The 26,874-nt window shown below is 37.6% G+C and overlaps 1 protein-coding gene across 4 annotated transcripts in view; it reads left to right on the forward strand.

Annotated features, from left to right (window-relative positions):
* LOC127508741 (NLR family CARD domain-containing protein 3-like) overlaps positions 1-11,874 on the forward strand; it is an 89,879-nt gene extending 78,005 nt beyond the window's left edge. For all 4 annotated transcript variants that reach the window (XM_051887074.1, XM_051887072.1, XM_051887075.1 and 1 more), the window contains exons 8-9: positions 9,261-9,307; positions 9,564-11,874. In XM_051887074.1, the coding sequence (XP_051743034.1) occupies positions 9,261-9,307; positions 9,564-10,084 (568 nt within the window). In that variant the 3' untranslated portion in view covers positions 10,085-11,874. The remainder of the gene's footprint in view (positions 1-9,260; positions 9,308-9,563) is intronic.
* Positions 11,875-26,874: the final 15,000 nt, after the last annotated feature.

Genomic DNA, 26,874 nt, shown 5'->3' on the forward strand with positions numbered 1-26,874 from the left:
ATTACAGGGATTTGTAGCCTAAATTACTTGTAAATATTAATATATACATTTCTATTGCTCTGACTGATTTAAAGTGTCATTTGGCCGTCAGTGCATACTAAAATGGGTTGAGCAGTTAAAATTAATTCAAGAACATGCATTTATTGCATGGACAGAGCAAGAATATAATGCAAGTGTTTAAAATGCATATGCATTGTTCATTTAAAACCTTGCCCTCTTTGGCTTGCTGTTAATGCTGTTAAACTGAATGTACAAGGCAACACTGAAGAATGCGCTGTTTATCTTTGGACCAGTCACACAGAACGCGGTTAAATGCGGTTTTGCGGTTAAAATCGTGAGACGCAGGTCTAGAGAACGGTCAAAGTCCGTCTTGCATGTGTTTTCATTGAAAAACAATGTAAAAGTAGCGTAATGGAATGGAAAAACGTTTTCTGTGGGAACGGCCCACATATAGGCTTTCGTCGTATTTACTTTCCAAGTTCTCACTGGACAGTAGTGAAAATGGTAGCATTTTATTTGAAGTTTAAGATAAAAACTCCCATATCATGGAGCGGCATGTTATAAAATCTTCAGTATAAGTTCTTAAGAATAGACCTATCTATCTACCTATCTACAGTGCTGGTCAGAATTATTTGCCCTCTTCATAAATATGATCAAAGATGGCTGTAAAAAATAAATCTGCATTGTTTATCGTTTTGATAAAGGATTATTTTCCCCCTTTTATTAAATACTTTTTGCAACGTCCTTTTCCAAAGATAACAGCTCTGAGTTTTCTCCTATAATGCCTGATGAGTTTGGAGAACACCTGACAAGAGATCAGAGACCATTCCTTCATACAGAATCTCTCCAGATCCTTCAGATTCTCAGCTCCATGTTGGTGCTTCTTTTCTTCAGTTCAATCCACTCATTTTCTGTAATTCTATGGTCAGATGAAACAAAAAAAAAAAAAGAAAGAAAAAAAAAACTTTTTGGCAGCAAACACTGAAGATGGGTTTGGTGCACACAAGGATAAAAAGTGTGTAAAATGAAATACACTGCTGTATATTTAATGTTGTGGGCCTAATTTTCTGCCAGAGATCCTGGACATTTTGTTCAGATATGGATTCTATCCAATACCAACAGGTAAAAAAAATCAAAACCTGACTGCCTCTGCTAGAAATCCTATAATGGGCCGTGGTTGAATCTTCCAACAGGACAGTGATCCAAAAACAAACATCAAAATCAAAACAAAAATGGGTCATTGAGCACAAAACCAAACTTCTGTAATGGCCGTCCCCCGACCTGAACACTGAAGAGAAGAAGCACCAACATGGAGCTGGGAATCTGAAGAATCTGGAGAGATTCTGTATGAAGGAATGGTTTCTGATCTCTTGTCAGCTGTTCTCCAAACTCATCAGGCATTATAGGTGAAGACTCAGAGCTGTTAACTTGGCAAAAGGACGTTGTAAAAACCATTTATTTCATAATGTGTTTCCCCCCTCATTGAAAGGTTAGACTTTTTTTTTTTTTTTTTAATAAAAAAAATAAAAAAAATAATAATAATAAAAGAAATTAAAAAAAAAAAAAAAGGATACAATGCAGATTTTTTTCCAGCCATCTTTGATCATATTTACCAAGGGGGCAAATAATTCTGACCACAACTATATCTATTTCGTGTATACCCCCCCCACTCAAAAAATAAATAAATAAAAATTGCCCACCCAGTATATCTGCCAGCCCACCCTTCTCTAGCTGCCAGGAACCGAGCCTGATTAAATATAGTTTTTGTGTTTCCATTTGCTCAAATAGCAAAAGAAAAACTCCACAATAGTGTTTTCACAACTTCAAAAAGAGTAAAAAAAAAAATAGAGTGAGATTGATAACGGCAGTCAGAAGACAGAAAGATGTCATTTTTACTGTCACTTCCATAGCCGCTGTATTAGAAACACCCTCACAGCAGTGTTAACTAGTTTTTTGTAATTTGATGCAAAGGTAATATAATACTAAGTATAGTGTTATAAATGTACATATGTTTTTTAAAAAATGAAAATATAAAAAAATTTGCAGGATTTACGATATTGATGACCGTTAAAACGTGTCATCACAGTCTGTGAAAAGGGTCTATAACACTGTATGACTGGATCGCTATTATTTTGTCCTTTTTTATTTAAAATATTCACAAACTTGCTTGCCATGTCATCAACTATCTGATATTCCGATTCTCAAATATGTGTAAGTGAGTGTGTTTTATCGTTTAAAAACCTTTTATAAATGATCTTTATCTTGATCTATAACGCAAGATGGGCGCCGCCATCTTAGTTTGCGCTGCAGTTCGCAGTGTTTCTGTCAGTCGGATTTACAGCAAGTGAATTCATCAGTTTTTCCCGAAATATATACAAGTGGCTGGTGAACTGGAAGAATAATAGAGTAAACTTTATAGTTACTTAGGCCCATTATGTGTGTCTGATATGACACACATAATGTGTCATATAATGCTGCTTCCACTGATGTCTGACATCAGTGTGTATTTTATAAACTCTAAATGTATTGTTTTAATGGTGCTTAAGTGTATTTAAATGTCTGAAACCTAAAAAGAAACATTATGTGGCTGAAAACACTTTGCTGGAGTAGAGTTCACTGCGTCTCAGTTCGGAGGCTGCGTCCTCCGGAGGTCGCATTTGAAGGCTGCATACGTCATCAAGGATGTCTTATTTAAAAAAAGTAACCATAAAATTGATGATTATTCCTTGTGAGGTGTAAAATACTGTATTTTCTTTCTTACTTTGCAATCCAATGGTTATTTTTCTTTAATGAGACCGCCTCAATGTATGCAGCCTTCAAATGCGACCTCCGGAGGATGGAGCTCCCCAAAAGACTCCAAGACCTCAGATGGGTGTGTTGCTATTATAATACAAGATGTTTGAGTATGTATATTAGAGCTTTAAGGCCCTGCTTTTACCAGCACTGACAATTTAAAGTTGTCATTGATGTTTGCAGTGCAACATTTGCCTTTAAGTAAAAATGCTTAAATGCTTATTTTCAACATTATTTTACCACATGCCACTAGAGGCACAGAAATTACACACTTCAACACAGGGACGTGCAGAGAGTTCCTCAGGGGCAGGGGCTCAAATGTAAAAAAGGGGCAATGTTAAAAAAAGAAAAAAGAAACCATATATATATACATATATATATATATATATATATATATATAATATTTTAGTGTTACGTTCCCAATTAGATTTGTAGGGGCAAAAGGGAAGTAACATTTTAAAGTAAAGGTTAATAGTGGCAAAGAGAATGTTTGATCAGTTCCCAGCAATCAGTACACAAAATAAGATTTAAATAGATTTACTTACAATAAACCAGAAATGACATATATACAGTGAAAAAAAATTCCAACATAAAGAGAAAGCATGTTCTTCAGGAGTGGGTAAGGCATAATAACAACAATCTAATTAACCTGCAAAATAAATACAAATAAACAACAGAACCTCTTACCTTACTCTTACCTTACTTTCTAACTAGCAATAACAGGAGAAAATGATAACAAAAGAAAATGGCACCTGTCTCCCTACTGCTCCAACCTTCAATAGCGGGCAAATGGCTCAAAGCTGCACACTACAGTCACAACCCAGTTAAGTTTGATTTGAGCAATTCCATGCAAATGTCAACCTGGTCATGAAAAAATAAAGTTTTTACCAAAATATCAAAACCTGTTCTAAGTTATCCATTTAGGTCTGTATTTTATTGTATTGATGTGCTGTCATGGAAATTTTAAGGAAATTGCTTTTGTTTATTCACCATAAATGAGGTGTGCACAGATACTGAAATTACATTTTCAACCAAACATATTTCATGCTTTCAAAAGATGAATCAAAGACTCCCTTTTTTACACTTAATGTTAACAGTAAGCATTTTGCAGAAAGATGGGGGCATGACTGAGATATAAATACAATCACTTTGTTAACAACACTGCCTTTTAAATTTATAAGGGCTATATTTAGGAAATCATGACGCTTCAGTGCTGTCACAAACGATTTACAGATTAAGGTTATATTGTATAATAATTATTAATACAAATAATTTAATACTTTCTGAGCAAAGACAAAATATGTCAATGCTAATTATGATTTACAATTCATTTAACTTTTTTGCTCTAAACAACCTTAATGATGCGTTACGGACGTGACCGTTATGGATGGTTCATAATAAATATATGCATGTGTCACAGTCGCCGTCACATTCAGTTTGTTTTGGTTTACATCTGTCACATGTGCTCCTTTGTTCCGTTTTTCCACCACAATCTGTCACCATGGACATTAACCAGATCATCACAGCTGTATGTCATTTTAGTTAATCATCTGTGTATTAAGTTCCTGTCTTCCCTCAGTTCATTGTCTGGTCTCGTATGCTTATTGTGTTGCGTTCCTGCCTGTACCTGTATCTCCCGTTGGATTTCCAAGTAAAGACTCATTTGAGATTTATCTTCTTCGTCGTGTGTTTCTGCTCAACCAGCACGTTACAGCAGGGGACCAGCGCATATTTGTTCACCATGATATTGCTGTGAAATTTACTGGCATATATTACATTGATCTCTATTACTGTATATTGGAACATTTCAGAAAACAATTTATTCTAATAACATTTTAGAAACAAAATTTTAATAACGAAAACATCATGAAAATTTACATATCACCATAATGTTAGCATTATTACTTGAAAGATTATGATCTGAGAGAGAGAGAAAAAGTGAGAGAGAGAGAGAGATGAACAGGCGTGCACAAATGTTCACTCAGCTGATCGCGTATATCCTACCTTAAAGTACACACCTCAGGTGATGACGCGTTTTCCCTCACTTTCTTTCCCGCGCGCGCCCTCTGTGGCCAAGAGGAGTTATTTCTGAGGTGATTGTAGATCTATTTCTGGATAAATCTCTACTTTATTTGCAGTAATTGGTAAGTAATTCCACATTTACATATGTACACTTTAATAGAGAATAGGGTATAAATTACAATATATATATAAATACCCACATAGCACACGTACGTCGGGCCGATGTTGTCCCAAAGGACAAAGTTCCATCGCTGGGACGTAGCTCAGGGAGCGTTTGCTAATTGGGAAAATGTCGCCGAGACGTTGGCCTCTGATCGCGAATGCTCTCCGGCCGATGTGTGGACGATGCAAAGCTGTAAATACTGGCCGCTGTGCAGGGGCTTTATAGGGCCTTTATTTATTTAGACTGAACCTTTCAGGCTACACCCAGATAGCACAGAATCAACCTAGAATCAATGTTTCTCACAGCATCAAAGACCAACGTCAGACACGCCATTCAAAACTAACGGAAAATCGACGCAGATGGTTTGCTTACCTTATGCTGAAACAACATATCAGTTGAGTGAAACACGATGTTGATTTCATTTGGACTGAAGTTTTACACAGTTAACATTTTCGTTTTTAAAAATCTCAAATACTTAATACTAATAGATAAATGAGCATGTTTATGTAATAATCACACATCACATTCAGTTAACATTATTTTAATATTTACAAAATACAGTTACAGATAGCCTGCATGTTTAGAGCATACATCCTTATATACAAACCGTCAATATAACTAATAGAGAAGGCATTTACAGTGGGTACGGAAAGTATTCAAACCCCCTTAAATTTTTCACTCTTTGTTATATTGCAGCCATTTGCTAAAATCATTTAAGTTCATTTTTTTTCCTCATTAATGTACACACAGCATTTTTGCAGATTTATTAAAAAAGAAAAACTGAAATATCACATGGTCTTAAGTATTCAGACCCTTTGCTCAGTATTTAGTAGAAGCACCCTTTTGATCTAATACAGCCATGAGTCTTTTTGGGAAAGATGCAACAAGTTTTTCACACCTGGATTTGGGGATCCTCTGCCATTCCTCCTTGCAGATCCTCTCCAGTTCTGTCAGGTTGGATGGTAAACGTTGGTGGACAGCCATTTTTAGGTCTCTCCAGAGATGCTCAATTGGGTTTAAGTCAGGGCTCTGGCTGGGCCATTCAAGAACAGTCACGGAGTTGTTGTGAAGCCACTCCTTCGTTATTTTAGCTGTGTGCTTAGGGTCATTGTTTTGTTGGAAGGTAAACCTTCAGCCCAGTCTGAGGTCCTGAGCACTCTGGAGAAGGTTTTCGTCCAGGATATCCCTGTACTTAGCCGCATTCATCTTTCCCTCGATTGTAACCAGTCGTCCTGTCCCTGCAGCTGAAAAACACCCCCACAGCATGATGCTGCCACCACCATGCTTCACTGTTGGGACTGTATTGGACAGGTGATGAGCAGTGCCTGGTTTTCTCCACACATACCGCTTAGAATTAAGGCCAAAAAGTTCTATCTTGGTCTCATCAGACCAGAGAATCTTGTTTCTCACCATTTTGGAGTCCTACAGGTGTTTTTTAGCCAACTCCATGCGGGCTTTCATGTGTCTTGCACTGAGGAGAGGCTTCCGTCGGGCCACTCTGCCATAAAGCCCCAACTGGTGGAGGGCTGCAGTGATGGTTGACTTTCTACAACTTTCTCCCATCTCCCGACTGCATCTCTGGAGCTCAGCCACAGTGATCTTTGGGTTCTTCTTTACCTCTCTCACCAAGGCTCTTCTCCCCTGATAGCTCAGTTTGGCCAGACGGCCAGCTCTAGGAAGGGTTCTGGTCGTCCCAAACGTCTTCCATTTAAGGATTATGGAGGCCACTGTGCTCTTAGGAACCTTAAGTGCAGCAGAAATTTTTTTGTAACCTTGGCCAGATCTGTGCCTTGCCACAATTCTGTCTCTGAGCTCTTCAGGCAGTTCCTTTGACCTCATGATTCTCATTTGCTCTGACATGCACTGTGAGCTGTAAGGTCTTATATAGACAGGTGTGTGGCTTTCCTAATCAAGTCCAATCAGTATAATCAAACACAGCTGGACTCAAATGAAGGTGTAGAACCATCTCAAGGATGATCAGAAGAAATGGACAGCACCTGAGTTAAATATATGAGTGTCACAGCAAAGGGTCTGAATACTTAGGACCATGTGATATTTCAGTTTTTCTTTTTTAATAAATCTGCAAAAATGCTGTGTGTACATTAATGAGGGAAAAAAAAATGAACTTAAATGATTTTAGCAAATGGCTGCAATATAACAAAGAGTGAAAAATTTAAGGGGGTCTGAATACTTTCCGTACCCACTGTATATGTGTGTGTGTGTGTGTCAAAAGTTTGGATACATTACTATTTTATGTTTTTGCAAGAAGTCTCATCAAGCCCTCATTTGTTTGATCAAAAATACTGGAAAAAACCCCCAGTAATATTGTGAAAAATTATTACAGTTAAAATAATGATTTTCTATTTTAATATACTTCAAAATATAATTTATTACTGTGAAGCAAACATTTTTTCAGTGATTTTTTTTTTAGCATCATTACTCCAGTCTTCAGTGTCACCTGATCCTTCAGAAATCATTCTAATATGCTGATTTATTATCAATTTTGGTTGTGCTCTTAATATTTTTTATAACCTGTGATACTTTTTCCCCCAGGATTCTTTGATGAATAAAATGTTAAAAAAGAACAGCATAAATTATAGGAATAAATTATATTTTAAAGTATATTAAAATAGAAAACCATTATTTTAAATTGTAATAAGCTTAGGAGACTTTTTTCATAATGCTGCATAATTATCAAAAATGGTAATATAATAAAGTCCTTTCACCATTTCTCCAGGCTACGCTTCACATAATAGGCACTTGGGCTTCATTAACTATGATAATGTATCAATATACATAAATACACTAAATGAATTGAACATTTCTTACTTACCATTAATGTGACTTTTGGTGCTGCATTGTTTTGTGCAGTGCGTTGTAGTCAGTTAACATCCATTTTGTACAGTATTTAAGAACTGAGGAGAAACAAAGGGAAACTAGACCGTGCCAAATGAAAGAAAGCAATAAAACAAAAAGTAATCTTTCTAATCCATTTATAAACTGAACCTAACTAATACAAAAGAAATAGAGAAAGAAAAATCTTCAACGTCCGAGACGTCGTATCTTTTCTACACTAACTAGCAAACCAAAAATACAACGGGTGGCACAGATCCCTGACCTGATGTATCTAAACAAAATTCAAACTAAGTGTGTGCACCATGTATGTCACATGACATGCTTACCTAACCCTTCTCCAATTCAGTTCAACACGTTTTTGTAAAGAACCTTGTAAAGCTTTCAAACATTCAGAAATGGGGAAACATAGGGGAATTCAGAAAAAAATCAACGTTCACATGGTAAACAAAGAACACTAACAAACTTAACTCTAGAAGGAAAAACAACCAAAAAGGTCAAATAAAAAAAAAACAAAATACAAAGAACAGAGTTCAAGTTCACACAAATGAGCCGGCTCCCGTCTGCGCGCTGGCGTTTCCCTTATATAGCCTCCCTCCCCGTCGCACAGCGTACCGATTGGAACACATCCTGACGTCATCACATTCAATCCGTTTTGTCCCGGATGATTGGCAGCCAAGACAACCAATCAGCTTGCATCTGCACAAGTGAAAGAGAGCGACAGAAAGAAAAAAAAGAAACGGGAGAGAAAAAAAACAAAATACAAAAAAAACACCCTACGCCACAACTAAACCTCACATAGGGACGTAACAGATGCGTTTTGATTTATAAAAATGACACAAAACGCAGAAATCGCTCCACAAATGCAAGCTCGTCTGTTCATGTAATTTTCAACTGATTAATGAATTAGAACAGAAAATTACCGCTCAACTTCACATTGTCCAATGAAATTTGAACTTCTTGTGCCATATCATGATTGGTTGGTGTATTATACATGACAAACGGGCATTGATGAATTGTTATATTTTAAAATATGTAATATTTGGATTTTTAATTAAATCGACACACTAGCTTTGATTATTGATGAAAAAAAGTTTTAAAAAATTGTTTGGTTTATTTTTTCCTTCTATCAAGCCATGTAGGCACTCGCCATATATGGCTTGAGAGCTTAGGTTTCGAACAGACTGTGAAAAATCAGTCAGCCAATCAAAACGCACATAGCCCATAGCAACGCACCCCCCTCCCCTTAAACGTGCTTACTTCAACATTAACCTTTCACTTTTTTTCAGGCCACATTGTAGCTGACTCATTAGCTGTGAGGGTCCCAGAGTAGTTTCTCTTACTCAGTCATATTTTCTTAACTATTCACCAGCAGTTAAAATGTTAATCAAACACTTGCTATCTGCTTTGTGCATTTGTCTCTCTGTAGTTTGGACCATAGAGCGTGTTTAAGGATCATACCACGATTGCAAAAATGTAAGTCCTGTACCTCACTCTTCCTCTCATAGTGTTGTCAACTATCTTAATAAGTCCAGAAATGAAGTGATGTCTTGAGACCATAAAACGCAAATTCCAACCTTGAAAATGTTAAATGTATTTGGAATGAATTGTATTTGGAGGGAAGGTTCTTCAGCAGCATTGTTCATGTGTTAGCCTTCTAAGATTTAATACTTTTATTACACACACACACATACATGTGTAATTCATTTTTGTCTAATCTTTTTGTCTTCAGATGCCTGTGATGTCACATTGGATCCAAACACAGCAAATATTCGTCTCGTGCTGTCTCAGAACAACAGGAAGTTGACATATGTAAAAGAGCAACAGCCTTATCCTGATCATCCAGAGAGATTTAAACACTATGAGCAGGTTCTGTCTAAAGAGAGTTTCTCTGGACGCTGTTACTGGGAGGCTGAATGGACTGGCTGGAGTTATATAGGAATGACATATAAAGGAATCAGCAGGGGAGGAGGAAATCACTGTAGATTTGGATATAATGAAATATCCTGGTGTGTTTTCTGTATTGCTGACAGATACAGTGCTTGGCACAATAGTAAAAACAAAGACATACCTGTCCCTTTATCCCGCTCTAATAGAGTAGGTGTCTATCTGGACTGGTCGGCCGGCACTCTGTCCTTCTACAGCGTCTCTGACACACACACACTCACACACTTACACACATTCAACACCACATTCACTGAACCCCTCTATGCTGGAATTAGGGTTTATGATTCCTCAGTGTCTCTATGTTAGATTTGTAGCATCTGGAGTGAATCACAATGATCGAGTCAACTCTAAATTTTGTGAAAGCTTTTGACGTTTGACCTCCTTCCTGTAACTCACAGACATAGCTCCGACGTGTCTGGGCCATGTAGCCCCTTTTGTCATGTTTACTACCTCAGAGAGTTTTGGCAGGAACACTTTCGTAACCTCATGGGACCAAAAGTAACTTCAAAGGGCCTCCTAGTTTGACCCCCTGTTGGCCACAGAGACCATGTGGCCACCCCAGACGTCATTGAAAACCCAATACTAGGGCTGCACGATATATCACACGATACGAAAAATAACATTGAACTTGAACGCGATTATCGCTTAAACGCGATTCTTAGTGCGATTATGAAATGGCAAAGCTGCGATTGTTTTTTTATGCGCGGCTTGTCAATGAAGTATGGCTCCAAATGCTAATCTATCTGAAAGCACTGCAAGTTTGAATCACTTATAATGTACATTTGAAAAAGCAAAAGCGTCAAACTTCTTTTCAGACATGAGAAGCATTTATTAACATCTTGTCCAACAAAAGACAACATTTAATAACATGTTTTACTCCAAACTCACTTCATAACGACAGTTGAGCATCCTTCTGTGAGATGATGTGGCTTCTTACACAGAATAAGGCAGTCGTGTGTTTATTAGTCATGTTTAATTAATCAAAGCGTTTCAATCTTCTGTTTATTCAGCTACAGCGATATGATGCGTGTTATCTTCTTCTGCTGCAGGGCATATTTTGAGTTTCTGCACAAGAGCGCCCTCTGGCTTTCAGATGGAGAAGCATTTACTACCGATCACAGAGCCGTACAGCTCTGACAAGCCACGCATTAAATAATCACAGCCTTTGCCAAATCACGTGCGATTTTATCGCGATAAATCGTGCAGCCCTACCCAATACACATCACACACACACATATAGAGAAAACTCTTTTAATGCAACTTATAAGTTAACCATTCTTTCAAAAAAGTATATGGTGTATCCCTTTTTATGTATGCATGTCCACATGTGTAATTAGCCTAGTTGTGATTTTTAGTTATTCTAGAATAAGTTTAAATCCTTGTAATCATATGTGTGCTTTCTTATGTAATTCCATCCTAACGTGTTTAATCTTGATTTAAACCTCTCAGGATGCTTGAACCAACTATGTATGTTATGTTAGTGTAAAATGTTTTATTCTACTTTTAAAGTACTTTTGAGAAAAACATACCCAGATCTGACACTTCATAAATTATGCAAATGAAGGCATAAAAACAGACAAAGAAGCTTTTTCCCACTTCAAAATCCATGCTGGCCATTGGCTGGTCCAACCCAGGAGGAATGTAGTGTTTTGCTCTATAACAAACCAACGTGCAACCCTCCCTCCCAGTCGTCATTACTTCGGACGAGACAAAGAGCTTTTCCTTTTCCTATTTTCGGTCTTATTACTTTCCAGTTAAACTCCTTTTGAAAATCCCACTGAAGACCATACCTCGGGAAAAGGACCAATCGCTCCAGCTCGAACGCAGAACTTCTGCAGAACAGCGTATGAACTACAGCACCCAAAGTTATCTATGCAAGTATAGAACCATTTGTTCCGCTGTGTTTTAAGCTTACATTTTCTGAAGTGATTCCTTGCTGGCTCTCAAAGGTTTAACTGTGTGTAATTTGCCATTCTTTGATCACCTCTGTTTTTCCTGACTTTACTTTGGTTTATTCTATGTATGTATTCTTTGTTATATTTAGCCATATATATATATTTGTAGTTTCATATATTAAATCCATTGTAGTTATGCTTTATTGTCTCTGTGTTGCTGCTCATTGATGAATCCAAGTCCCTTCAACGTTTGATTTTGCTCGTTATATGCTTTGTAAGTAGTCTACTTAAAACTGAGAATTCTCCTTGGCCAGAAAAAAACTTCGTTCTTAAGAGTTAACAAGAAAAATCAGACTGATAATTTTGCTGGACAAAAGAGTAAAATTTAAAATTTCTAGAGTAAAATTAAAACTAGAAATAATTCTAGACCATATATATTCATAATTGGTTATAATCCTTTGTAATTATATATATATATATATATATATATATATATATATATACACACACACACATAATTCCCTTTTGGTCGATTTATATTATAATTGATCATAACGCGTTATGATTTAATTATATATATATTTCATAAATGCATAACAAACAACTCTTGTCAAAGCTTTTTTTCCATGGAGACATATGAAAAGGAATGAACAGAGGTAATGTGAACATGAACAAACAATGAACAATGGTACTTTTATTAACCAACATTAATAAAGCTTAAAAGAACAACTTTGCCAATTTTCAACCAGCTTTGTACAGTATAGTCACATTTTAAGATATAAACTCTCATTGTGAGATGTAAATCCAGATTGTGAATTAGCATTTTATCACATACAGAGTCACAATTGACAAATAGAGGCCCTGTTTCCACCTAGTATTAAGATTTGGTCGAATGGATCAGAAAAAGTAGAAAAGGGAGACAAATTCCCGTTTACACCTGGTGTTTTAATCTCTCTTTTGTCCACTTCCAACCATTCCTGTCCTGATTTCTTCAAGGGGAGGGTCTATGGGTGGGTAAATGTATGGGTTTTTTTTTTCCAGATCTTTCGATCTAATGGACAAAGTAAGCTTGTGCAATTTACATATGAACGTGCCAGGAGACGACGGAAAAACATACAGAGAGCATCAGCTTTCGTTTCTGCTCTGACAGCCACAAAAACGGTGAGTGCGTGTTAGAAATCAGGAATGGTGAGAAAACATTGTGCTTGGTATGTTTTTTATCTTCAAACCAAACTTGGGTCTCTAGCCGAGTTTAAATCCTGCCTGGCTAGCGCTCTTCCCATAATGTTTAAGCATTAGGTCAGCAGGCGGAGAGTAGGCGGTCTTTAGTGGCTGTTCAAACACATTTAACCACATGAGCTTTTGTTAAACTTAACTCATTTACAGGAGCGAATTAATTTCTCATCGACTATATAATTATTATGCCCGTGATGTAACAAGATGTATATATGCATGTATTCATAATAAGTGTGCCTGTAACCCTCTGTTTGTTTGTATATCTTTATTATATTGTCAGTACTAGAGTTACTTTTTGTTATTATTACGTTATCTTCCTGTTCGAAACAAAGTTCACTGTATTTCTCTATATTTAGTGGGAAAATTGTTGTAAACAATAGCCCAGACAGGGTGGTGCCATACAAGTTTGCAGTTCTTACAAGATGTCAGGTTACAGCTGTGCACCGCATATAATATAGAAGTTACGTCCTACCTTATATTTGCTTTTAGTTTTAGGATAATAATGTTCATGTTTAATTATTAATCTTATTTTATTGTGCTGTATTATTGCCAATATGCTTAATCATTGTAATTCATTATTAGGGGCCAAGCACCGAAGGTGCGTAGGCACATTGTATCCGTTGGCGTTCTTTTTTTTTTTTTTTATTCTTCTTTTTCTTCTTCCGCTCTGGAAGTCTATGGCCACCCATAGAACCACTTGTGGGAAAGTTATGAAATTTGACACACAGTTAGAGGACTGTCTGAACTGTTTCCATAGCTAACTCAATCCCTCTAGCGCCACCAGCTGTCCAAAGTTGCACTCATATTTATGTTAATAACTTTTGAACCGTAAGGGTTAGAAACAAAATTCCTTGGGTCAAGACGAATCGATTGTCCATATGACGTAATTTTCCGTCATGAAAATTTTTTCCGCCATTTTGAATTTTCTGAAAAATGTACTTTTTCGAACTCCTCCTAGACCGTTACTCTGATTTTCACGAAAATTTAACTAGATCATCTTCAGACCATGCCAACAAAAAATTACGGAATTCAAGTTGATTTCTCAAACTGTTTTCGAAAAACACGCAAATGAATTTTACGTAGCGCTTGCGAAAATAGACATAATGCTGTATCTCTGCAACGCTTTATCGTATTCAGACCAAACTTGGTACACAAGCATGACCTGAGGCATCATCCAGCGTTTCGGTACAGCACCACCTACTGGTCCGGAGATACAAAAAATGATTATTTTTGCTTACAACTGCTGATGGGTTTGTCCAAAAATCATACATTTGGTCTTGTTGGATTCGGGGCATCATGCCAAGTCAAATGATATCCAATTTTCCCATATCGGCCATTTTGTCCATCGGCCATTTGAATTTTGTGCTAAAATGCTGTATTTTATGAACGCATTAGCGTATCGTTACGTGGATCTAGTGGATATTTTTTTTTCATATGCTTATAACTTTTGATCTAGTTGGCTTATTTTCAGATGAGTCACATCCTTAGACTCCTGAATCCTTGCTGAGTCCAACGATACCAAACATGCTAGGTTTTGACTTACGGTTTGTGCGGCGTGGTGATTTAGCACTTAAAAAACGATTGCGAATATCTTCGGAACCATTAGTCCAATCGAGACGAAACCAGCGTAGGAAACACGAAACCTAAGCTGGTTAACTATATGTCACAGCCCAAATGTCAAAATTTTGATAGGAAGTGGCAAAAAAATCAAAACAAAGTCATCCATGGGTCATTTTTTATGATCTCATACATATAAATGTCTATAACTCTAAAACGAACTGAGATATTTGCACCAAATTTGACACACACATGTATGGGGTCACCCTGAGGACACATAAAAAAATTGGTGGGATTGTGCCTCTTGGTGGCGCTATAATTGAACAAAACATGAAATTTCCATTAACTACAATGCAGTATTATGATATAAAATGCTATATTATATGAATGCATTGATGTACCAGTACGAAAATCACGATGTGCCATTGGCATCATGCTCTGAAGGTACACAATAGGTTTTGATATAGCGCCTCCTTGTGGTCAAATTTTATAAGGAAACATTTAAAAAATGCTAATCACTTTATAAAAATGTGGCCTATTGTAATGAGACTGGTCTTATTAAATTCCGTGGGTCATGCTGAGAACATTGATGCCAATTTTGCCAAAGTCAGCATAACTAAGCCTCTACTACTTTGATTTTCTTTAAAATCACACTTTTTTAAACTCCTCCTAGACCATTGGTCCAATTTTCACCAAAATCTAATTGTATCATCTTCAGACCATGCCGGCAAAAACTTATGGATTTCATGTCGATAGACATAACCATTTTCCTATACTGCAGCAACGAATTAGAGGAATGATGCCAAAATGACTGTTGAGTCTGTATCTCTGCATCTCTGCAATGCTTTGACATATTGACACCAAACTTTGCAAGTGTTATTGTCACCTCACTCTGACCATACCACATTAATTTGGTCACAGCGCCACCTATTGGTCGAAAGTGATGAACCAGTAAATCCTTACTTTTGACAGTATATATCATTTTTCAGCTATTTTGCCTAAAATGAACTTAATAGGTCTTTAATTGCTCACAGACATGTTGGTTGGCTTCTTTTTTGTGCTTGGCCCCGTAATTGCTGCTTGCAGCTATATTTATTATTATTATTATGAATATTCATGTTTATGTTACTGGTCTTATTTTTATAGAAAACTACAACCACAGTCACAACCACATAAACCTGTCTTTTGATTGGTGACAATAAATGGGTTATTCCCAGAAAACAAGTGCCCAGATAGCAACATTATGGGCCTATTTACACCTGGTCACTTCATACGTTTTCTCTGATCGGATAGCTAGCAAGACCAGGTCTAAATGCCCTCCGAAACGCATTAGAGACGGATATAAATCCGATCGCTCAAACCACTTTAGGAGGTGGTCTGGGATGCATTCCAGTCAAAACTGAACAGGTCTAAATGCATCTGGCTTTTGAAACCACATATGTAAATTTTACTCCTCTCAAAAATACTAAAAAATAAACGTGTGAGAGCGTGTTATAGGCTAAATAACATGTTAAGGTCAGATATGACAGTGCTACTGCATCACGCATTGCCGTAGATGAGCAGCTGAGTATCTCTTCAGCAAGACAACGCGCAAACTGCCGCAAATCAAACTGAAAGTAAGTCGCAGGCGCTCAAAACACAATCATCTTCATTTAAAGTAATGAGACTAAATGATCTTACCAGTGCTGTTGCCGTGCTCTCTCCTACTGCGGTCTTTGATTTTAAAATTAGCTGATGATCAATAAAATGCAGCTCATATTTGCTACTTTCGGTGACGTGAACTCCATGAAATCTGCATATAGCGTGGGAATTGAAGATCAGATTTATATCCGTTTTGCGGAGACACATTTATGTGGCCAAGTGTAAATGCAATCGTTTTTATAAATCAGATAGCTATCTGATCAGAGAAAACGCATGAAGTGACCAGGTGTAAACGCCCAATGTCGGCCCACATCTGGCATATGTGACATGATGATCTGGCCCACATTCCGCAATGAATGTGGGCCATTTCTGTTTGCCAGATCGGAGCCTCAAGCAGGCCACAGCAATGCCACATGTCAGCCAAGAGCAAAGAAATAAACCTAAACTGGACTTTATCTGAGCCATAAAATCTGTGTATATTAAGTAGAGTCATCTCAGCATAGTACAAAACACCTAACATTCATTGCAGCATGGCACTTTTGATTGTCACCATTGTTGAGATTCATACGCTGATTCTTGATGTCTGTGTGTATCATCATAGATTAACTTTCACTGCATGAAAAGGCACGTTTCCGGACCGTAAATGTCCGCGCACAAATCCGTAAACGGCAATCCATAAATCCGGAAATTTGCCCTTTAATAATTTATAGCGCATCACGCATAACCGACGCGCTGTAATAAGATTAGCTAACTCCTCATTTTAAAAAACAACTTGTTTAACACCTACATCTCTTCCCATTTTTTTCAATACGTATGGGCCACAAGAAAAATATTAAGAAATAAATTAAGGTTAAATAGTGTTATCAGGACATGTTGAAGTAGAGCTCATCGCTGAGTTTTTAGTTTCACTTTCTTCATTGAATAATTGACTGGGATTTGAGACATAAAATCAAGTAAATTATTTTAAAAAAGATTATTTATTATTTACAATTTATTAATAATATTTTTTTTACGCAAAATAACAACCCAACACTTCATCATAACCTTTCAATTCAACTTGGGTTGTCAACCATTACTGCTTTCAGGACAGCCAGGAACCTTGGAGTGGTGATGGATGATTGTTTAAGCTTCACAGATCACATCGCTACAATGGCCCGATCCTGCAGATTTGCCTTGTACAACATTAGGAAGATTAGATCTTTCCTATCGGAGCATTCCACACAAATTCTTGTCCAAGCTCTTGTTCTATCCAGACTAGACTATTGTAATGCTCTCTTGGCAGGCCTTCCAGCATGCACTGTCAAGCCTCTACAACTGATCCAGAATGCTGCAGCAAGACTGGTCTTTAACAAACCGAAGAGAGTGCATGTCACACCTCTCTTCATCAGTTTGCATTGGCTGCCACTAGCTGCTCGCATCCAATTCAAGGCTCTGATGTTTGCCTACAGAACATCCACTGGCTCTGCACCACTATACCTAAACCCACTACTTCAGACTTATGCACCCTCCAGAAGCTTGGATTCTGCAAGTGAACGGCACCTTGTGGTGCCATCCCAAAGGGGCACAAAATCACTCTCACGGACCTTCTCCGGGTCTGTTCCTGGCTGGTGGAATGACCTACCACGCTCTATCTGAGCAGCTGAGTCCTTAGCCATTTTCAAAAAACTGCTAGAGACTATGGAGGACCAGGAGTGCCACTTAAAAATAAAATGAAGAATCAATTAATTAATTTAATAATTCAAACATAAAAATGTATATAAATGAATCACTTTTTATATGGGCAAATTAATAGACATATTTAAAGTTATTTAATTCCTGTTTTTAAAAGTAGTTTAATAAAACAAAACAATAAATTTAAAAAATCTTTTTTCAATGTATAAATAAATAGACAAATTTGAAACGGGTTATTTAATTCATTTTTTAAAACATAGATCAATAAAACAATAAAAAGTACATTAGTAAATCATTTTAAATGCGCATTTAAATCGCTTTTTTAAAAAGAATTTGGCAAATGCTTTTTTTCTCTCTATTTACCAGTTGCTTTTCTTTGTCGGTTTGCCAAATGCTTTTCATCCATTTGTCAATCGAGTGGTAAAATGCCATTGGACAGTACACACGTGGGAGCAACCAATCAACTTTCGCCTCAATTTGAAGAGCCAACCCTCTCTCACTTGTAACACTCACTGTCATTGGACAGTTAGAGATCAAAGCTTCATCCCGCTTTAATTTGGTTTTGTGGCGCCATTTTAATGTCTTGCGTGTAAGTTATTGTGCATAAAACATCATGCAAGTACCATGGCTGACATTGCTAATATTTTAAGACAACTTGCCAATGAAGTGGATAATGGTTCTCAATCAAATGTCCCAGACCGAACAGCCACTCCGTCTGGAACGCAAGGGCATAACGCAGTGGACGGTAAGAAAAGTTGCTTATCTCTTTAAAAAGTTGTTGTTTGTCTGTATGCGAATATGTTTATGTTCACATATGATGTTATGCCAATACTGTGACATATAATTTGACATGACACATAATATGACACATTAAGAACGAGGCATTTGTCGTGTTGCGCAGCTCGCGTACAATGTAAGTTAGATTCGGTTTTAATCAGACACCCGCCCCCCTCCTGGCCTAGTTTCACTCACACACACACACACACACACACACAAGTATATCTTACCTACTTGTTCTATTGTTTTTGTTAAGATGAATGGTTAAAACTAATGTTCTTAAAACAAATGATTTTAAAGCATTCTTGGTCTGAAGAAACTGATACAGCTCTGCTCGAATCCACTGTCAGTTTTGGGAGAACCTGAATTAAAAAAACTGCCTTTGGAACACACACACACACACACACTCTAACAACTTGTTTGTTGTTCTTCTATTTTTTAAATTTTTAACTACTGTTTTTAAAGCAACCTTGGTCTAATGAATTATTTTTTAAATAAAATGAGCAAAAAACTCTTGGTGGTAAAAGGAGCATTTTTAACATTCACAACATGCAAACATCAATAAAAGTATTACAGTTATTAAAAACAATCAATATTAAGAAGCATGAAAAAAAGTTGGATAAACACATTTAGTTTGTAGATACTGTACTTTGATTTTGCAATAGTGTTTTAGTTGTTTAAGGTCATCCAAAGGCAGAGTGCAGTATCTAAATTTTGGGGGTCAAAGATCACATTGGCGGTCATGGTTTTTATCTATAAACAATTTCTTCCTAAGAAGGCAATACATGAATGCATTACCACTAATCTACCCACAACATGTTTGACTGGCTGGTGTAAAAACTTTAAAGGCATTTTTCTCAGTTTCAGTGTTTGCGTAGTGTTTTATGATGCGTCTCTAAGCACCTTTACCTTATTTTTATTATTCTCAGGTTAGGTAAGCAAGTCAAATCTGATCTCAATTATAAGCATTTTAAAATACTTACAATCAGACAGAAGACTTCTCCGTGGTCTGTTCAGGCTCAACGACTTAAATTAATGCCACATGAGGCCGAGTTTAGTTATAAAGTTATAAGTTCATTTATTTATTACATTAGTATTTCTAGCATTACATATTCTACAAACATTCTATACAAGTAATTAAATAAAGTATAAGTATTAAAAAGTTCTTCAGTCAAGGCAATATCAGCGATGGAGACATCATCAGCGTTGGTTCTGGTGTCGGAGAAGCAGCCTCAGGTGCGAAGCAGCCCCCCTTGTTCTCTTCTCGTTCCAGCCTTTTATAGACTATCTGACCTCTTGATTCATCTTCTTTGGAATTCCCCTCATCTGTCTATATATAGAGGTCTTGTCTCTTTGTTCTCGGACTCTTCTCCTCTGATCAAGACAACCTTCAACAGTAATGATTACCTTTCTTATTAATACATGTTATGTCTGTACTGTTCTACTAGCATGCTTTATTAAAATCTTAAAACAACAGTTGTAGTGTCTTCCTTTATAAACATATTCTTAATAAAGCTTTATAACAATAAAGTGTTTTGTCTCTTTTCTTTATAAACTACATTCTTATTATTAAAGTACTTTTACAATAACAGTTGTCTTGTCTTCTTTAATAAGTAATTAATATATGTTTTAATAAAGGCGTTACAATACCAGTTGTCTTTCATTCTTTAATACAAACATCTGTTGTTGGGTTTTTTTTTCTACATTCTTTCATATAAAAAAATTCTTCTGTTTTTCTTACACATCATTTCCAACAAGCTATCGCCGTTATAATTTTTCTTTTATAAACAGATATCACTTAATTCACATAATTTCCAACTCTGTTATAATTTTTCTTTTATAAACATATCACTTAATTCACATAATTTCCAACAAGCTATCTCTGTTATAATTTTTCGTTTATAAACATATCACTTATGACAGCTGTACTTCATAAACAGCTAACATCTTTTCACTGTTTACACACAAACATGTTATCAAACATGTCTCTTCCTCCAATATATCATTTTTCAGTTTTTTTTTCCATAAACAGTTCTCTCATAACTCTTTTTCACTGTTTACACACAAACAAATTATCAAACATGTCTCTTCCTCCAATATATCTCTTATGACAGCTGTCCTTCATAAACAGCTATCTCTTGTTTTTCTCTGTAAGTCAAACATCTGTTTTTTTTCTTTATCTTCAAATCTCAGTTGTGTTGTCATTATTCTTTATAAGCAGAAGAGGTACAAGTAGCATAGAAAAGTTGCATTCCCTAATGAAGCAGGGTGTGGCTGATATCAACAGTAGTTACTGCACTTTGCCTTTGTAGGGCAGTATAGAATGCAGTTAGAATGACCCTAAAATTCAAGATATGGGGGCAAAATGCCCCAGTTTGGGTTTTTCTTATATTTGCATCATATGACATAGTGAAGCAATATCACACAAGTAATAGCGCAATTATCACACGAGCGCTATTTTTGTCAGAATTGGACAAGTGCTGATTTTACTGATTTTATTACTGATTTTATACAATTCAATACATAAAATGTTAATATTGTGTAATTTTAGACACCATATTGTCTGTTTTTATATATATTTGTTGGCAAAATTGAGGAAAAACAAATATAAAGACCAAGCAGAACTGTTCGTCTCAGAGCAACACACAATGGCAGTTCATTTCCGAATCTGCGTTTTGAATGAATCGAGTGAACAAATTATTCAATGCAACATTCATAGAGAACCATTTACTTCACTCCTGAATGAATTAGCTGTTTGAATAAATCGAATGAATCAATCAATCAATCACCACCACCTACTGGCAGTTTTAGTTTCTTATTTAGAGAATAGGCCTAATTCAATTACAGTTTTTCTCAATCGATTTGACCATTTCTCCAAATGAATGCAATTGCTCTCAAAACAATTAACACAGCAAACTAAACACACTCTTATGTTGGCAAAACAGTTCAGGATTCACTGCATAATGAAGCACTGCATTTTTCTTCTAGTAATGCATTTATAAAAAATAAATACTAACAACAAAACTAACAAAAGTGTTTCTCTGTTGATTTGATAAATTCAGCTGTAACAAATACATGAATGTATACAAATACATGAATGAAAATACGTTTTTCATGTTCTTTAACTAATAACCACTCAAAGGTAAGTATTAGATAAGTTTTGGATTTTTTTCTTAACTCTTGAAATGAAAAAAACAAAAACAAACACCATATGAACAACAGTATGTGTCTTGTTCAATTGGAATATCAAATGAAAAGGAAAAGAAAAAAAATAAAATAAACAAAGACAATGTCTCAGTTCGCATTCAGTGTCTCAGTTCGTATTCACTGTCTCAGTTAGCATTGAAGGAAAAAAAATTAAGAGGGGTCACAAAAAAAATTGAATAGTGGCCTTATCTCTCTAACGATCTCTAGGGGCGGGATTAACCTCTAACCTCATCCAATCAGTGATCTCATATTACTGACTACTTTCAATTTGCGTTATGTATGCATTAAGCAATCCACATATGTCCTGTGTTTCCTTTAATTATAAAACACTCAGTTTATCATTTGTCTAGTTTTAAACACGATGCATAATTGGTGTCAAACCCTATAAAAGACAGCTGTGAAAAATGTTTGTCTCAGTGCAATGGCTTATTTTGCGCTATTGGAAGACTTGGCAAGTAATGCGCTCTGCAGAGAGTGCGTTTTCCAAGATCGTGCTGATCTGCTTGGCGAGAGCACAGAGTTCTCTCTTTGCCATTATTGTCCGTGACTAAAATCACAGCACTGGCCCTCGGCCAGACGATGTTCAACCTGATAGTCCAGAAGCACCACCTGGCTTACCTTGTGAGTTACGCGATGCCAAGAAAGTGTGCTTTCTCGTTGCTCCTATCTCATGAGGTTGCCTTTTCGGTGATGCTGTCGAGGACTGTGCCCAGTAGTTCTCTGCAGGCAGAGGCAATCAAGAGCTACTAGAGTCCCTCGTAGGCTGCCCCTCAGCCTGCTTGTCGCCAAGTGCATTGTTCCCCTGCAGCAAAATAAAAAAAAACCTCTGGCACAGCTTGCTCTACTGTGACCACCCGGCAACCGGGCAACCCGGAGATGGGCGGGGCTGCTTTTCCCCCGGAGCAGGGCCGGGCGAAGAATCTTTTGAGTCAAATTCTGTTCTGCCACTGGCATCACAGCCAGCGGTACTCAAATTCTCAGTAAAAGAGCAGCTTCCTCTATTTCTGGGTCCCAAGAGGATACAGAGTACATTGGATGGCGAAAAACCTCACCACTCTCATCCTCCTCTTCTGTCGCCAGCAGGCAGCAGTGGACGGTTCGAGAGCGTGACCAAGTCTTCTCCCCTTTGGTCCCGCTTGCACGGTCTCTGGGAGCCTGGCTAGCACTCCCCAGTCCGTCTCGCTGGCTCATTCGGACCATCTCGGCTATGCGATTCAGTTCGCCCAGCGTCCCCCCAAGTTCAGAGGCATCCAGTTCACTTCAGTGAAAGCTGTCGATGCCTATGCCTTGCATGCGGAGATCGCAGTCGTACTGGTGAAGGATGGTCCCTCCAGCCAATATGAAGTCAGGGTTTTACAGCCCCTACTTCATTGTACTCAAAGGCAGTGGGTTACTACCAATCTTGGACCTGCGAGTTTTGAACCGAGCCCTTCACAACCTACCATTCAAAATGTTGACGTGGAAATGCATTTTCGAATGCATCCGTCCCCTAGATTGGTTTGCAGTGATTGACCTGAAATATATGTACTTTCATGTCTCGATTCTCCCTCGACACAGCCCATTCCTGTGCTTTGCATTTGAGGGTTGAGCATATCCAGTGGAAACCTCTCACTACCTGTTTGCCTCTCCAGAAACCTCTCACTGGCACGGACACACTGGCACACAGCTGGCCCTGGGGCCTGCTCAAATATGCGTTCCCCCCAGTGAGACTACTCACACAGACCCTGTGCAAAGTCAAGGAGAACAAGGGGAAGGTCTCACTAGTTGTGCCCTTTTGGCCCAACCGGACCTGGTTCCCAGAACTGGTGCTCCTGGCGACAGCCCCTCCCTGGCGGATTCCTCTGAGGAAGGATCTACTTTCTCAGAGGGCAGCTCTTTATCAGTTACGGAGGTCAGCAGAAAGGAAAGGCTGTCTCCAAACAGAGGCTGGCCCACTGAATAGTGCATACCATTGCCTTTGCTTACCAAGCACAAGGTGTGCCCTGCCTGCTCAGGTTGCGCACTCACTCTACTAGAAGTGTTGCATCCTCCTGGGTGCTGGCACGTGGTGCCTCGTTGACAGATATTTGTAAAGTTACACCCTGAGCAACACCCAATATGTTCGCTAGATTCTATAACCTTCGTGTTGAGCCGGTATCCTCCTGTGTTCTCACCTCAAACGGGTAGAAACACCAAGAGGCCCCGGCTTAATGTTGGCTTGCTGCGCCCTAACCCTGTTGAATTCCTCCATCACCCCCAGGGGCCGGACGTGGCGGAGCATCTGGTGCCAGGCCTACATCTGTTGTATCCTTGTGAACCAGTACTAGGCTGGGTACCCATATGTGTGACCCCGAGGGTATCCCATATGTGTAATTTCCACGGTAAAACTCCTAAATGGAAGCCCGTGTCTTTCCCTTGGCAGAGTCCGCTCTGCCATCTCTGCCACATGTAGCCTCCTCCCAAACTGTGCGAGAGTCACCTTGGAGACTTATATACTGTATGTAGTACGGCCATATGGGGTTAGTCAATATGTGTTTACTCCACTTAGAACCTCCCTATGATAGCATGTGGCTTCCGCAGCATTCCTTTTCCTATGGAAAAGGTACTCTTTCCCAGTGTTGGTAAAATACACCAAAATGTAAAAATTAATTCACAAAAGACATTTATTAGTTCGCTGTAATCCAAATCTTTAGAATCTGTAAGATTGCGAGAACAAATCCAATTTTAAGCCACAAACAGAGTGAATACTTGTCACGATCACCAGTGAGAGTGCCCGCCATTGCCATCAGAGGGCACTCCAACCTGGACTACTATTATTGTCAAAGACTCCATTACCCATAACCCACTACCTGGTCTATCAGCCATGATTGTTCACAGCTGTCTGTTATTAACCTCATTAGCCCTGTCTATGTAAGCCTGTTTCACCATGGCTGTGTCCGAAATCGCCCCCTATACCCTTAAATAGGGCACTATTTGAGGGGAGAGCCATTTGTAGTGGTGTCCGAAACCATAGCAGACGATGTTGAGTGCACTCATTCAATCCCACAATGCACCGCAATAACGAGGGTACAACCGATGCGCTCTCAACGGCTAGAGAATACCCATAATGCACTGTGAGAGTTGCGCGCTGAATGCATTCCTGCGTCTCGCCAGGAGATGAAACCCCGGCAGCTGAATCAGTCAACCATTCATTTTCCAAACCGCGCTGGTCCAGCATTATCATACAGGTATAAATTCCTTTTTAATTAATCATTAAATCGTTTAAAAGTTTTGAACATGCTAGTTCAACATAAATATTCATTACTACTGGAGCTGCCAGTTTGCTACATTTCAAAAGATTATTAAACAACAGCACAAACTATGCGAAATTGGCAGCCCTTCCGGTGCACTCAGTGTCCGAATTCACTCACTCGTTTTATTCACTCCTTCAAATGGACTATATTAGTGGAGTAATGTAGGGAATAGTGAATGAGGGTATAGGGGGCGATTTCGAACACAGCACATGTGTCTCACTGCAAAGTAGTGATGGGCAAATGAAGCCTCATGTGGCATTGAGGCTTTCCCCTCATTGTTTCTGGAAAAGATTCAAAGCTTTGAGAGTGTCGAAAACAGCGCCATCTGGTGTTTAGTAAAAAATAAAGCAGCCAAAACCCTGTGAAAGAAGCTTCGTCGGACGAAGCAGCCACCACACAGTTTCATGTTACGTCCTCAAATAAAAGCCTATTAGTGCGCACGTGTGTGAATTTATCTCTGTGATAAATTAATTTACCCATTAAACTGTGGCATTTAATGCCAGTATGAATATCAATAAGATGTAACAGAAGAATAAACAAACACATATATGAATTGCATATGGCAAATATTTTATTTTCCTGAAATAATTTGTATTCTTCATATTACTTGTATGACTGAGTATTTAAAAATGTAATTGAATAAGTCTGAATGAAAACCTACTCATAAAGTAAGATCTGGGGGTTTGAACTTTCCGATACGCAAAGCGAAACACGCACGTGATTGGACAGAAAGTGAGGCTTCATTTGTTGTCGATCACGTGACTCTGGGAAACAATACACACCCCGAAACGGGGCTTCACTAGACATTGTGTCGCATGCGTGATACGCACATCGAAGCTTCAGTGTCATACGTAACATCACTACTGCGAGATTTTGTTAGTTGTTACACTGCATCTCTGAGCATTCTATCTGGTTTCATGTCTCTTGGTTTTTGGATTTCTTGCCTGTCTTCTGGATTACCCTTTTGCCTGTGTTCTCTGATTTGTTTGCCTGTTTGGATTGACTGCCTGGATATTGCCTGTTATTTTGGATTATGGTTCAGGATTGTCCCTCTATTAAAACTGCATCTGGATCTTCACTCAGTCTTGGAGCAGTTTCGTAACGATACTATTTCATATTAGCAGAATGAGTAAACTACATTTAATAAATGCGACTGAAAATATGTATATGCCTTCAATAGAATCAAAACATTATTGCCACGATTTTAATATTCGGAAATAAAATACCTCAGTAAAGTTGTTAATTTTTAAGTAGTGTACATTTTAACGCTGTATGTAAATAATAGGTTAAAAATAAATGTACATGTGGTAGATCAACACTAAGTATCTAAGTATCGCAATAAAAAAAAGTTCAAAGCATTCAAGATATCTTACGGATGTTTATAAGAATACTTAACTTTTGTTACTTTACTTAAAGCACATAAAGACCACTCATAAATATTATTACTACATTATAACGCTTTTTAGATGTTTATAAGAAGACTTTGTTTTTGTCACCATAAGCAGTAAAATTCCATAAGATGTAGCATGATACTATGCAGATCTTCAGTAAACAATGTCAAGATATGAAACTTTAAAATATTAAACTATGGGAAATATATTCCATTGTAACTTAAGTGGATAAAATTGTTCATTTTGTGAAATAAATCATCATATTCTTAATAGTTACATCTACAAATAGGTATGTATTATTACTGCTTTTATGATTATTCATGAGATTATACAATACATTATAATTTTTGGACCAGACACACAATTATTCATTTTATTTAATAAATAATCCAGAAACTCTCCCTCACAAGTTCTGTTAACCCATCCCCCACAACTGCAACACACAGGCA

This window comes from Ctenopharyngodon idella, chromosome 3, assembly GCF_019924925.1.
Source record: "Ctenopharyngodon idella isolate HZGC_01 chromosome 3, HZGC01, whole genome shotgun sequence".
Classification (NCBI taxonomy): Eukaryota; Metazoa; Chordata; class Actinopteri; order Cypriniformes; family Xenocyprididae; genus Ctenopharyngodon; species Ctenopharyngodon idella.